This window comes from Pongo abelii, chromosome 4 (genome assembly GCF_028885655.2).
Source record: "Pongo abelii isolate AG06213 chromosome 4, NHGRI_mPonAbe1-v2.0_pri, whole genome shotgun sequence".
In the NCBI taxonomy this organism is placed as follows: domain Eukaryota; kingdom Metazoa; phylum Chordata; class Mammalia; order Primates; family Hominidae; genus Pongo; species Pongo abelii.
The window spans coordinates 62,554,327-62,568,693 of record NC_071989.2 but is presented as its reverse complement, the minus strand read 5'-3'; the positions used below and the strand labels follow the sequence as shown (position 1 = coordinate 62,568,693).

Here is a 14,367-nt window from a genome sequence, read left to right as displayed (position 1 = left end):
AGTGAGTTTCTGGAGAAGAAGGGAGAAGGTGTGGTGGAAAACACAATACGAAATGGAAGATTCTCTGAGATTAGAGTGAAGGAACTTAGAAAAGTTATGGAATTGGGCAAACTTACAGCTAATGATGACAGTGGAGGAAGTTGAGGTAATTCTTTTCTAGTTCGGTAGAAAAGCTAAGGCTCATTGATAGTGAGTGCAGTGGGAGTGAAAAGGCTGCTTGAAGAGAGTGGAGAAGGTTTAACGATACCAGTGAGGGAGTTGGGATGAAGATAGATATATATATAATTATATACATATATTTTATATATATAAAATTATATATGAATAAAACTACTCTAGGGGTAATTATATACATATATTATATGTATATACATATATACATATATACATTATATATGTGTATATATACATGTTATATATAATATATATTATATATGTATATATACATATATGTATGTAATATATATGTATATATACATATATGTATGTAATATATATGTATATACATATATACATATGTATATACATATATATGTATATAATTATATATATTTTATATATATATATCATATGTATGTATATATTTATAAAATACTGCTCAGGAGGCTAAATAACCCAGTTGAGACCAGATCCCATACTTGTGTAGTGGCACTGAAGGATTTCGTTGTTGCTCTGCAGCATAGTATAGGTGTGAAGAAGGTGGATTTCACTCATTAGTAGTTAGGATTTCAGCCAGAGGGTGTGGGAAAATGGGTAGGTATTCAAAGACCCAAGGTTCTGGTGAAGAGGATGGTTGAGGTGATTGAGGTGGAAAATGATACAAGACCAGGAAGGGTGGAATAGCAAGAAAATGGAGAGAGAGGCCCTTTCACCTCTTAGTTCAGGCAATGGACCTTGGGGCATTGTTATTCTGCATGCATCCCTTGGAAGGTTTCACTTACCATTGCCTGGAGCCTATGTTTCTAGTGCAGCAGGTTACTTAGATCTCCCTGTCCTTAGAAGAGGTGGTAAGGCAAATAGCAGTTTTGGTTTCCTGACCCATGGATGAGGCTGAAGTAGTATCCTAAGGGATAATGCAGAACTCCAAGAAATTGTAGGTGAGTTCCAGAAAAGGGAAGTGGACCAAACGCCAATTAGTGAAAAACCAGAGTTGGAATGTTACTACCCTTCATTCAAAGTTCTAGTCTCTTCTTGACAAATATACCACCTAATTAATATGGCTGGAAGCGATGGTGAAGGTGCATCTACACCTCTTAGTCAACCCAGCTTATGTCTCACCGGGAAGATGGTAGAGAATGACAATATTCTGTCAGGAAAAATACGCCTTGTGATTTTTATGGCCAAATGCCTTTGCCACCACCAGGTACATCCCTGTAGCACAGGACCAAGTTATATGTGAGAATTCTGCCAAGGAGACATTGGGGGAACAGGGCTTCCCTGAAGCCCTACCAGAGGCATGGGTATTCTGGCTGCCTTTGGAACATCAGGGAACTGGGGCTCACGTGGAGCTTGAAATGATTCTAGAGTAGTGGTCCTCAAACCTTAACACACATTAGAATCATTCGGAGAGCTTGTTAAAACATAGATTCCCGGACCCTACCCTAGTGAATTAGGTTCAGTGGTTCTGGGATAGTGCTCAAGAACTTGTGTTTCTAACAAGCTCCCAGATCTTTCTGGTGTTCTTGGTCTAGGCACTACACCTTCAGCAGCACTGTTTCTATTTGGGAATTGTATTGACTAGGCTCTGGTTCCACATGCCCAATGAACAAAGTGCTCTGAGTCCGATTTGATGACTTCTCCTGGGGCACTGACTCTATCTTAGAAGTCCCAGGTGTTGCTGCCTTTTGAGTAATCTAACACCTCTGCAACCTGCTGTCATTGAGCCATAAGCCCACAGCAATCTCCAGAAACTATAGAGACTGGCCTTTATCTCAGTCTTTTGTTGTTATCATTGCTTATGAGTTGTACTATGACCATTATCATCCCATTGGTTTTTTGTGTGTGTGTGCTGAAACAGAGATTTATCAAGATCTTTTTTTTCCAAACTGGAATCAATGTAGAGCCCCCTCTTTCTCACCAGGATTGTGACTTTTGCCTCTAACTTCTTCTTAGGGCCCAATATTCTTAAGAAAAGTGTACACTTGCTCTTTAGACAGAGACTTGAGTCCTTGGGGAATGAGTACAAGAGATATTTGGTAGGAGTATATCTGGCTCCCAACATTGCCAGTTGGTTCCCTGGCCATTTTCTTAAAATAGAAAAATGACACAGCACTGCCAGGACTACATTTGGTCTAATCCAAAGAGTATGTGTCTGAAGGACTCTGCCACAGGAATCTTGGTGATACCAGCCAAGATATCTGAGGTCTAAGGATGGCAAACCCCAGGAACCATCCAGTATTCATGGGGGGATTCCAGCAAAATAGAAGCTGGGATTTGGACATGTCTGGGCAGGTCCACTGACTACGTAGGGCAGGTTTGCCTGGTGTTTATTTACACAACAGCTTTTGGCTGAAGAAGAATTGTGTGGCTGCTCTGAATGGAAAATGGAATGGGAAGAAGGGAAACATGTTACTCTTAGGACCCAGGTTTTGAAAACTCTAATAAACAAGTTTGTTAATTGTATAATATATGCATTCTTTCATATCTGGCAACTGCACAATTTATACTCGGATTTTTGAGACAGTTTGGGAATAGTTTATCCTATTATTATCTTCAGGGGTCTATAGTCCTCCTACAGGAAATTGTATCAAAATTAAAGAAGACTGATTTAATTTATTGTACTGCCAGGAATTGTGCTGAGAGTGTGAATGAAAGGACAAAAGACACATTTTGTGGCTTTGAAAATTTCAGATGGTGAGTGAATTTTTTCTAAATTTCATGGGAAATAATATATCTAAACATTTTATTTTGAAAGGTACACTTTTGCCATACCACCTAGAACTTCATGAAGTTTTATTAAATATTAACATGGATAAAATACTTTAAAAGTACGCTTATCTTCCATTTTAAAAATGGCTTCCGCTTGGGCTTCTGGTCTCGATTGATACATGTTATATGTTGATACATGTTATATGTGAGAATTCTGCCCAGGAGATGCTGGGGGAGCAGGGCTTCCCTGAAGCCCTAACAGTGTCATGGGTAGTCTGGCTGCCTATGGAGCATCAGAGAACTGGGGCTCACTTATCATTATACAAACTGTCTACTGAAGAGGTTCCTGTACCATTTCTCATTCATTGCATTTTCAAGGTAAGGTTTGATTGATGAGTTATTATACCACTTTTTCTTTAATTATAGTTATTATAATATTAGAGGACACTTATTTTCTGACTGTTTTTTAAGTGCCAGGCACAAATCTAAGCACTTTACACATTATATCTTTTTTAATCCTCACAACATTGTAATGAGAGAGAGACTTTCCTTGTTGTGATTACATAGATGAGGAAACTGAAGTACACAGGGATTAAATTGCTTGTCAAATAATATATAGCAAGCAGTGGGGAGAATGAGGGTGTTGGGTGTTTGGAGTGTTACAATGAAGGTACTAATCATTCTAAATTTTAAGATGATGATAGAAAAGGCTGTTTCTCAGTTTGGGTATGATTTAGGTGTTAGAATGCTCTCATTGCACATGTGAATTCCCCAAGTAGTCTTGTTAAATTCACTGAATTGTTTTCCAGTCTTTTTATCATACAAAATCATTTTTTTTAAATGACTCTGATATTTCATTCTTTTCCCAGAGAATGGGGAGAAGCAGTTTGCTGTGCACCTCTCCTTCTTGAGAATGACTTTTTTAAAAAAACATTAACTTTTTATTTGGATATACAATATTTTCAAACTCATAGGAAAGTTGCAAAGATAAAGATAGTGCTAAAAATACCCTATAACTTTTATTCAGATTCGCTTATTGTTAACATTTTATTCCATTTCCTTTATCATTCATGTACTCTCTCTTTGCATACATGCAAAAAAAAAATAAAACCTATAATTTTTTTTCTAAGTAATTTAAGAGTAAGTTTTATACATTGTGGCCCTTTTTCCAAAATACTTCAGTGTGTATTTCCTGAGTCAAAGAGTATTCTCTCACATAACCACAACACGCTAATCAAATTTTAGTAGATTTAACATTGATGCAATACTTTAATCTTTGGACAGTATTCTGATTTTATCAACCGGCCCAATATTGTTATTTACAGCATTATTTTCCTTAGGAACAAGATCTGATCAAAGGTCAGGTACTGCATTTAGCTATCCCATTTGAGAATAACTTTAATTAGCCAGATTTTATTTTTGCTATACTTGAGGAATCATATCCCATGTAGCATATAAACATTTTAATTTAAATTAGGCTTTTGACAGATCTTTTATTATTAATCTATATTTTGTAATTCCATTCTATTAATTACACTATATGCATGTGAATTAGACTTTTTTGGGCCATAGTTGAAATTCTAACAATAGTCTAAAGATATTAATCTACTTTTAATTTTAAAAGAGATTTCTATTTTTTTGGTACTAATAAGTGTAATGCTAGGTGACTGGAAAAGTGGAAAACTCCAAGGAGGAAAACTAGATACTGTCTAGTGTTTAAGAGGAATGATTGAGGCTGACAAATTTGGAATAAAAATTTTAAATAAATAATCTGGATGTTTTCTAAGGCAAGCTGTTGATTTTATCACTTCCCATTGCCAAGACACACATCGGTGCTTGTTAAATTTGACGTTTTTACGCTGATCGTCAATGGCAGCTTTAAAGCATCTGTAGCATCCCAGGATCAAGCAGCAAATCAACTCCAGGAAGGGCTGTGAAACTATATCTGCCTGTTTCCTTTCCCGAGAGCCTCTCTCTAGTGGCAAGCCAGTAGCTAATCTACACTGAAGAAGTTACGACCCTTGTCTTTTGCAGTTAATGACAGCCTGTTTGTTTTCTGCACCTCTCTTTTCCTTTTGGGGAACACAGGGCTGAAAGGTAACAAGATCCAACAGGGCCCTAATCATTATACAAACTGTCTACTGAAGAGGTTCCTCTACCTCCACCAAATTTCTCATTAGGTGGCCACAGTTGAGAGCCAACAGTCTTTGGCAACAATTTTGAATAACTATTCATATTAAAGAGGCTTTTCACAAAAGGGATAAACTTTTAAGAAGAACTTGGGTCATGGTGTTTGAAAGAAATGATATATTTATTATTGTTTAGCAATGCTGGTAATATTCACTATACTTTGCCCTTTCCCTCCCATAGTCCTGATACTTCTTTACATCTTGAATTTCTGATATTTTAAATATAATTAGGCGTTGAATATGTAAGTACATAATTGGAATTGGAATTGAATCGGAAACTTGTGTTAATGCTCCAGTTATGTATTCCTGTGCATTATATTATAGGGACTACTGAATGATGGCCCAAATGCCAATCTGAGGCTTGCATCTTGTACTTCTTTGATATTTTTAATATATTTAGGCTTTGAGTACGTAGCACACAAAGAACTGGAAACTTACATTTACGATCTAGTTATGTATTCTCATGTATTACAGGGACTGTTGACTGATGTCCTAAACACCATCCTGAAGCTCTAATAGTGTCTAGTGTAAACTGTGAAATATTGATACATTTCCTCTTACAATGAGTGACATTATTTGATCCCTATAAACCATGGACATCATTGTGGAAATTCACCTCCACCCCATCCTCACCTCATCAAGTCCCTAGCATTCCAACACTATGTCTACTTCTGCAGCTGATATTCTGATTTCTAGAATGTGCTTGTCAAATATTATATCTGTTGTCACCTTTCCTTGTGATGTGTGTTGTTTTTTAAAAGACTGAAACTGCACTGGATTTATGGGAAAGTAAGATGAAGGGTGTCCCTGGCTATGGTGATGAGCTTGCAACAAGGACAGCTAAAACGATAGTGTTTTTAAAAAGGAAATATTAGCCTTGGTATATTGCAGGAAAGAACCCACATCTACAGTCTGTTCCTTCTGTGGTTAGTGACAGGTATATGCCACTCCTACAGTGGGGTTGCTGGACCTCAGATCCCTTTATCTTTCAAACTCCAGTGAAGTGATCTGTACTGCCCTGGCCATGTAATTTCAGAGATAGCTACATTCCTCAGCAAAGGTATCATACACATTTTTACTCAAAAGTCCAAATAACTTCTTTGTATCATCAGGAATTGAAATCATTGGCTTTTTAAAATTTTTTATTTTTTCACTCATCATTTATTTACAAATACACATTATAACTTTTATATACATTGCACATTTACATGGTAGAAAAGTACAAAACTATATATTTAAATGAATTTATATTTTAACTTGCCATGTTTGAAAATATAAAATTGCATCAGAAAAAGGTATTATGAAAAGCAAGAAACTTGAACTGATAAAGCTTTGATATAACTTTTAGTGATACATTGGTTGAAAAAGAACTAATTTAAAAGGTACAGCTGAGTAGCTTAAAGGAAACACCTAACAAAAGGTTGAATGTGTAGCCTTCAACATCCTTTAGTCTCCTGACACCCACATCATTTCTTTGTATCTGTAACATCTTAAAAGTACATTACTAGAATTCTAATCATCTCCTCTCTCACAAATGTCTTCGTCATAACAAAAGAACTGAAGTAGGAGTTTCCCCAAAAATGCTTATCTTCTGTACCTTGTATTTGAGTCAGAGTTATAATGCCTTTTGGTCAGTCAAGGTTCCTTGTAAACAAAACCCGAGGGATCATGTATGTACAGATCAGGCAGCAGAGAATCCAATAAATAAACATGACAGAAACTGACATGCAAGTTTGTTGAAAGTGGAAAAGAGTCTAACAGTGAAATGAAGGGAGACAGATGAGTCAGTGAATAGTAAGGAATGGACTTAAATGGTTTACAAGGAAAAAAAGCTTTTACTTTACAAGCAAGAGACCTCACAATAAATAACAACTGCTCTTCCTTTCACGAATAAATTTCTTCAAAAACAAGGTATACAGTCAACCAGACATTTTATGTATAAATTATAAAACATGACACAGTATAAATAAATGTCTACAAGTCTCAACTATGGGCCTCATCCAGTAGACCTCACAATGAGTGCCTCTCCGTGTCCAATGAGTAACAAGGTGGCCTGGGAGAGAGCTTTAGGACAAAGGTCCTTTAATGTATAGTTTTCCCCCCAAATAAATAAGCATACACTTATTTACAGTATGGACAATATATTTTTCTTTCTTTTTCTTTTTTTTTCTTTTTTTTCGCGCAAAGGCTATGTCAACACTGAACACTTGTAGAGAGTTTACCACTCTAGAATAGAAGATATAGGAAAGCTGTAGTCCTGGTCTTCATCTTCCTCCTCTTCCTCGGTGTCTTCCGAAATGGCTAGATGGGGGAATACAGGGGAGCTGTTGTTTAAATACGGACAACAACAGCGCAGAAGCAGCTCAGTGTATGTTTTCAAAGCCCTCTGATACAGCCATATTACAGCGTTGCATTTTTATGTGACTTGCAGTGAGATGCTTTTTTTTTTTTTTTTTTGGCATCTGCTGTTATGCAATAAGTTAAAAAAAATTTTTTTTAAAGCATAATCTATGAAGTCAAAAACTGCAGAAAGTTCTGAAGAATCAATGGCTCAGGTTTTACGGGCAGATTCCTGAAATTAGATAAAAAGCGCTCTTGTGTTCTAGGTATAACTGCTTTGGGTCCTTAATTCAGAGTTAGTAGAGGCAACTGCAAAAAGCAGCAGCCCATGTGTGATAATATGAAGCTGTCATTGGAAAAAAAAAAAAAAAACTTTTGAAGCAGTTAGTTTAGACTCAAATGTTAATAAAGCAAACAGCAAAGCACACTACCAAAGCACAAGAAATAGGGGAAAACAACTGGAAATAGATTCTTAGAGGCAACCCCATTGATGATCACCAGATAAGTCCTAAAAGCCAAGAAACATTGCAGAGAATTTTCCGTGGATTATTGAATTGCTGGTGATACTTAGCAGCTACCTAATTTGAACAGAAATGGATTTATGGGAGATCTGCGTGCTTTTTAAGTGTCCATTCCCTAGGGATTGCCTGGGAAAGCCTTAAATGGCAGCAAGGTTAAAAATCGCACTTACAGTTGCAAGATCCGGAGTGCTTTACTTCCAGTAGCACACCTGAGGAGCAGGCAGCTTCCTTCATGGCACACTCGCTGGCATAAGTGGCATTGTCACTGGCACAGACAGGCTCATCCGACTTACTGTCAGGGCACAGCTCATCACAGAGGGAACACCGGCCTCTCCCAACCTTGAAATCCCATAAACATTTTTTCCCACCAGTGCACTGGATATCTTCACAGGACTTTGCTTCTAGGATATAATATATCTGTGATGAGTAAACTGACTTCCCCATATCCCCCTTTTCTCCCTTTCTCTAGTCCTCTATCAATAAATATAAACATAATTTATTTTATATAAACATAATAGTAATATCTTATTACTAATGGGGGTAATGGAGACATTATGCAAAAATGCTGGATAATAAAACTGAAACTCAAATGCACACACACGTACACACACACAAAACCCCTGCAGTTTCTTACATACTACATTAGTACATTAAAAGAGTATTTTTTTTAAGAACAGGATTTTACAATATTCTCAAGTTAAATATGTATCTTATTATTTCCCACAAGTGGGATCTTTTACAAAAGAAAGAATTCCATTAATTACTAGAATCTGACAACAGATTTCTGGAACTGCTAAGTAATTATTTTTCGCTTCCAGCAAGTCTGGCACTTAAAAAAATGTGTAAAATTGAGTGAGTTCTAAGTTTTCTAAGACAGAATACTGTTCCTTGCTTCCTGCTGGCATTTGAATATATGTGTCAATACCTCCAGAAGACAATGGTTTCCATGAGGAATGCTGTGGTCACAACAGTTTCCCCAAATTGCAGCGTATTTCTCCCTATGGTGTTTGGGGACGCCTTGGGCTTTACTTATTAGTTAACCCCACAATTCAATAATAGAACTAGCCTGTTTTCTCTTTTTCCTTCCTCAATCCAGAATACCTACTGATACACTTTCCCTCATAGGCTAATCCAATAGATCTGCCCAGCAGGCAGGTAGCCTTTCTCAGGTGGCAGGCACTGGAGTAGGTGACTCCATCATTCCCACAGAGATATTGCTCAGAGGAAGTGGGCTCTGGGCAAATCCGATTACAGGTCACACAGTAGGCATTATTGGTCTGGTCCACCACACATGTGGAGCTGCCTGGACAGAAAACATCCCGACAAGTCTCTGGAACAAAGAAGGAAACACACATGAATAGGTACCTTCTAGTCCTTAGGGAGTGAGCACTTGAAGTTACCAAGGAAAGCATGACACTGAAGCATCCAGCTTTCAAAAGGCACTTTGGGAGCCCTGTAGTTTTCAAGAGAGAATCTATGACTCTAGGTTGGTCCCCTCAGTGTTCTTAATGAGTCTCTAGAGGTTAGAAAACGACTCCTTTATTTGGTTTCAGTATTACTATTATCAGGCTCTTACTGCGGACTACATCATCCCCCAACGGTCTTCTAGAGGGTCTACTTAAGGTACAAAGCTGGAGGAGGGGACAGATTCAGTCTTGCTCAACAGGGTAGGACCTACTTTTACATCTGCCTTGGTACTGGACTTCCAGTTCTGGCTGCTCTTTACATCTTGCCTTTAGGAGTGCACATTCATTGCGGTAGGTTTTCCCATCCAGCCCACAGACTGGACCCTTCCAGGTGATGTTGGAACAATCCGGGGCGCAGACGCAGCGGGGTTTGTTCTTCTTGTTCATTCGGCATTTTTTCCCAGGTCCACAGTCCACGTTCTCACACGTTTCTGTGAGTTGGAAACAGGAATGGATTAAAACCAGAGCCAGGCAGTCTGCAGGTCAGCCAGGAGGGCTTCGGGTGCCTTGCGCAATCATGCAGCCCTGAGTTTGCGCTGGAGGGGCTCTAGGCTCTCTCCTAGAAGATTGGGAGTTGGTGAAAGAGTGTGGACCTTGGGCTGTGCCCCACACCCAGATCTCTCTCATTAAGGAGCACAGGTTGGCGGGTTTCACCACCACACTTGGCTAAGAAGTCTGGCGTGTATTACCTACAGCCTGTAACAGGCAGAATTCGAGTCTGCACGGCTTACCAGGGCAAGGGACAGGAAGGGGAAGCCCACGAACAAAGCTCTCCTACTCCCAAACCCCAGTCAGGTAGTGGGGAAGCTAAGAGTAAGACGCCCTCTACTGAGGGCCTGCAAGTCGGGAAGAAGGAGTCCTACCTTTACAGGGGATGCAGTTGGGGGCGCCTCCGTTGAAAATCATCCACTTGAAGAGTGTGTTGTCATTCACGTCCTCCTCGGTCCACGAGGTGCTCAGACGGCCGGTGCTGCAGCACTCCTCCTTGCTCAGTTCGGTCTTGTACAGGACCTGGCAGCGGCCGTTCTTCGCTTGACGGAGCCAGCAGTTCCCAGCTGTGAAGAGACAAGGGTGGGGAGGTGGGTGAATGAGCAGTGAGCGGTGGCGGGGCAGGGAGAGCGAGGTGGCTAGCGAAGGAGACCCGGCGGGGCTGGGGAGGGGGTGAACGTGGAGGAGGGGAAGTGAGAGAGACGCGGGAGAAAAGTAGGAAATAAATCGAAAGGGGTGGAGGGGTGGAAAAAGAAGGTGGGGGGAAGCCCTGATCACAGAGATGGGAGGTGGGCGAGAGGGAGGAAGGGAGAGAGGGAGAAGACAGGGCGCCCCAGCCATATCAATGTCAGTTACCAGTGACCCAGACACAACACGTGCAGCTTGCATTGACTTTTACTAGACTGTTTACTTTTATTCGTCCCATTTCATAACCTGCAGAGACTCGAAGGGCAGATTAAAGAACCTGACAAAAACAGGATGCGACGGATGTTTTTACATGCTGGTTTCATGTAGGCGGTACAGGAATTATTTGTGACAGGGGTTAAGAAAGTAAGAGAACGAGAGAGAGGAGAGAGGAGAGATGGGGGGGGAGAGAGAGGGAGAAGGAAAGAGAAAGGAAGAAAGAAAGAGAAAAGAAGAGAAAGAAAGAAAAGAAAGAGAAAGAAAGGAAGAAAGAAAGAGAGAGAGGAAGAAAGAAAAGAAAGAAAGAGAGAGAGAAACAGATCAAGCAAAAGGCACTTCTGAAAAATGAAAGCAAAAAAGCAACCCGGCCCAGCCCGGAGCTACCCCGCGCGGCCTCCAGGCGCAGCCAGCCCGACGGGCCCGTTTTGCAATCCACCAGAGCGGAGCACGCCCGCGGCCACCGCGATCTTTCGAAATCTCCGAGGGCTGCTTTCCTCCGCGCCCACGTCCGGGCACCAGGCAGAGCCTCTCCCCTAAAGGCGGGCAACCCAGCGCAGTGCCGTGCAGACGGCGAGGGGCAGTGCCCAGGAAGGCAGTTTACAACATACTTAAAATATTAACGCTGAAGCAGGGAAAGCAATGCCTTAAGGTGGGGGGAGGGGGGAGTCTTCCTACCATTTCACGGTTATATGTACCTATCTCACACCTAGCAAGAAATATTTGCAAGTGATTTCTCCCTCTTCCCCCTTTTTAATGTTCGGATTTGGGTCCAGAAGACTTCTCATGAATCACCAATATGACTTCAACAATCATTGGATCGCAAGCTGCTATTATTATTTTAAACATTCTGCCCAGACTAATTGAAATAAACAAATCTATTTTTAAAAGGCAAGCTTCAGAAATTTGCTCTTAACCCATTTCAGAATTTAAGTCAGTTATGGGCTGCTCACTGTTTTACAGAAAGCTAAGAGTCAGAAAGAAGAATGAGGCAGAGGGGAAAAAAACTGTAAAGTGCTCAAAGCACTTTGGGGTAATAATTTGGCTTTTTTTTTTTTTTTTTTTTTTTTTTTGCGAGGATGGGGGATGGGGTTGGAAGAAGCATCCACTAGGCAGAAAGCTACTTCCCTTGAAAATTTTCAGCACCCACATTTCCAAGTTTGGGCAAAGTTTCTGAAACCACGTCCCCCAGCCACCAAATAAAATTCAGTATCTCTCCCCCAAATCCCTAGGTTTTCTTTTCTTTCTTTCTTTCTTTTTTTTTTTAAGTATCCGAAAGAAAGATGTGGGAGGGAGACAGATGAGACTGCAAATGGGTCGACTGAAATCTCCAGGCTACTACTGATACTTGTTCCCTTCTTCAGAGCCAAACAGAGGAGATCACATCTAAAGTTATCATGGCCAGAACTTGGAGCATCTAACCCTAACTACTGAGACCCCAGCTCGCTCCCTTTCCTTTTTCAAGATAACCGAGCTCCAAACTCAGTTCCCAGTCCTAAAGTGTCATTGCCTACAATTTTCCCACTCCTCTCCATCCCAGAGTCCCCAAGTTGGTCCAACATCTTCCGAGAGCAGCGTTGCTCAGAACAGACCAAGTGGAGACCACAGAAAAGTCGACCCCCCCTGCCCTCAGCCGAGCCTCCCCAGCGCGTCCCCACTCGCTTACCCTGGGCACTGCGGTCCTCCATGAACTGGCAGAGCAGCAGCAGCAGGAGGCAAAGCCCACCCGGCTGGTGCCTCGCGCGGACCATCTTGGGGGCAGGCGCGGGGCGAGGAGCGCAGGGGCGCGGGGAGCCGGCGCGGCGGCGGGTGGCTCGGGCGAGCGGCGCGCGTCGCAGAGGCCAGCGGCGGAGGGCGCAGCGATCCCGGCGCAGCCCCGCGCTCGCCGCCGGCCGCCCGCGCGATTCAATGGACGTCAGAAGCCGGGCGCAGCCGCGCTTTAAATCTAGACGGGGGTCTCCGCGGTTTGCGGTGGGCGGTCTCCCAGTGTGTGGGGCTGTGGGAGGGCGGCTGCAAGCGAGGGTGTGCGCGGCTCCTTGGGGGTGGGGAGCTTTTAAAAGTTCAGTGTGAATCAGGTGACATTTCCCACCTTCTGGAAACCCTTCCCAATTATCTTTCGGAGGTGCCCGAAATCAAAACGGCTGGAGGGGAATCGTCGAGTTCTTATTTGCGTAGGAGCGAGAGGGAGGGGGAAGGCGACCGGGGCGGGGGTTGGGGGCTACGCGTCGGGGGTGGGGAGTGGGGAAGAACACCCACTTCAAGTCCTGCTCGCCGCCGCTCGCCGGCAGCGCCGGCGCGCCCGGGGTGGCGGGTGTGTGTGTGAGTGTGTGTGTGTGTGTGTGCGCGCGCGCGCGAGTGTGAGAGGGAGGGCGCGGTGGGGGCGCTGGAGGCGGTGGCGGGGGGAGCGGGGGCAACCCGGGAGTTTGTCTCCGTGCTGCCTCTCCTCCGCTCCAAAGAGACTTTTGCAAACGCCCGGAGAGCCCCGGGTTGCCCAAATATCCCGCCCCGGGTCGGGTCGGAGCGCGCCGGCCTCGCGGCGGTTCCGGGCACCCGCAGCCTTGGCGCGGGACCCGCGAGGTTTTGTGTCTGGGTCTGTGAGTGCCTGACTTTGCAGCCACCCCCAGCCCAGAGGTGTTGCTAGGCACCCCGGCCCCGGCACCTTTCACTCTGGCAGAGCGCTACCGAGACGCGGCCCTTCGTCTGGACTAGTCAGAAGCAAACAAAAATGTTTAACACCTCAGGCCCGGTCTCCCCCCCGCACAGCCTCGCCCTCTCCCTTTCTTTTCTCCCCTTTCACTTCGCGGCGTCTGGAGTCGGAGCCCGGAGCGGGGGCGCCGACGTAGGCGGTCTGGCCCCCCCTTCCTCTCCGGCCTGGAGACTCCCCAGTTTCTGTCCTGTGTGCCTCTGTCTCTCAGTCTCCTTGGCTCCAATCTCTCTCTCTCTCTCTGTCTCTCTCTCTCTCTCGCTCTCCCTCTCTCTCTCTCTGTCTCGTCTTCTCTCTTTTCGCGGAATAAAAAAGATTGCAACATCCATAATGAACTTCTGTAGCCTCAGTTCATTAAGTACAGTGCCTGGCATTCTTCGCTGAAAGTTGGCGGGTCTCTCATTTATAACATTTTTGGCACCGCTGAATGAAACTGAGGAGGCGATATTTCCTTTTATATAAAACGATTACTTCACGGAAAATGCTATATTGTTTATTCCAACGCTGCCTTTTAAATTTGTTCTTTTCGCTTCTGAAGCCCGAAGGACAACAGATAGCGAAGTATGCAGACAAAATTCTTGGACATTCGCAGGTCACTGGGATTTGTTCTACGAATTTCAAATCCGCCCTTCTTCCCCCCCAACCCCCTGCAACTGCCCTCCCCCCGCCAGACCCTCCCCCAGTCCTCCTCTCGCCCTCCCACCCCCCATCTTCCATCAACCTTCCCCCCTCCACAACTGCAAATAACTCAGTGATAACAGATTTTTTTCCACCAACTGCAGGAGATAGTGCTAATCTTTTAATAAAAGATCCCATTACAATGGGATCTGTCTGGACAGACTATAATAGATCCCGAAATACAGCCGTGCTAATATTAGAAGACAGTTGTT

At 43.0% G+C, this 14,367-nt stretch overlaps 1 protein-coding gene and 1 long non-coding RNA gene across 6 annotated transcripts in view; one reads left to right on the top strand and one right to left on the bottom strand.

Annotated features, from left to right (window-relative positions):
* LOC129059394 (uncharacterized) overlaps positions 1-5,791 on the top strand; it is a 28,393-nt gene extending 22,602 nt beyond the window's left edge. The window contains exons 4-5 of the long non-coding RNA XR_008525254.1: positions 2,788-2,853; positions 5,532-5,791. This is a non-coding gene — a long non-coding RNA (uncharacterized LOC129059394). The remainder of the gene's footprint in view (positions 1-2,787; positions 2,854-5,531) is intronic.
* A 390-nt stretch (positions 5,792-6,181) lies between these two features.
* On the bottom strand, positions 6,182-13,069 carry FST (follistatin). 5 transcript variants are annotated; one of them, XM_002815551.6, is made up of 6 exons: positions 12,440-13,069; positions 10,248-10,439; positions 9,597-9,815; positions 9,024-9,248; positions 8,089-8,319; positions 6,182-7,358 (listed from the first exon to the last, which is right to left on the bottom strand). In XM_002815551.6, the coding sequence occupies exons 1-6, from the start codon at positions 12,522-12,524 to the stop codon at positions 7,276-7,278; spliced, it is 1,035 nt and encodes a 344-aa protein (XP_002815597.1). In that variant the 5' UTR covers positions 12,525-13,069; the 3' UTR covers positions 6,182-7,275. The 5 variants fall into 5 exon arrangements, with proteins under 5 accessions (XP_002815597.1, XP_009238979.1, XP_024103390.1 ...); XM_009240704.4 differs by having other exon boundaries at positions 8,089-8,316; positions 12,440-12,921; XM_024247622.3 differs by having other exon boundaries at positions 6,182-7,629; positions 12,440-12,920.
* Positions 13,070-14,367: the final 1,298 nt, after the last annotated feature.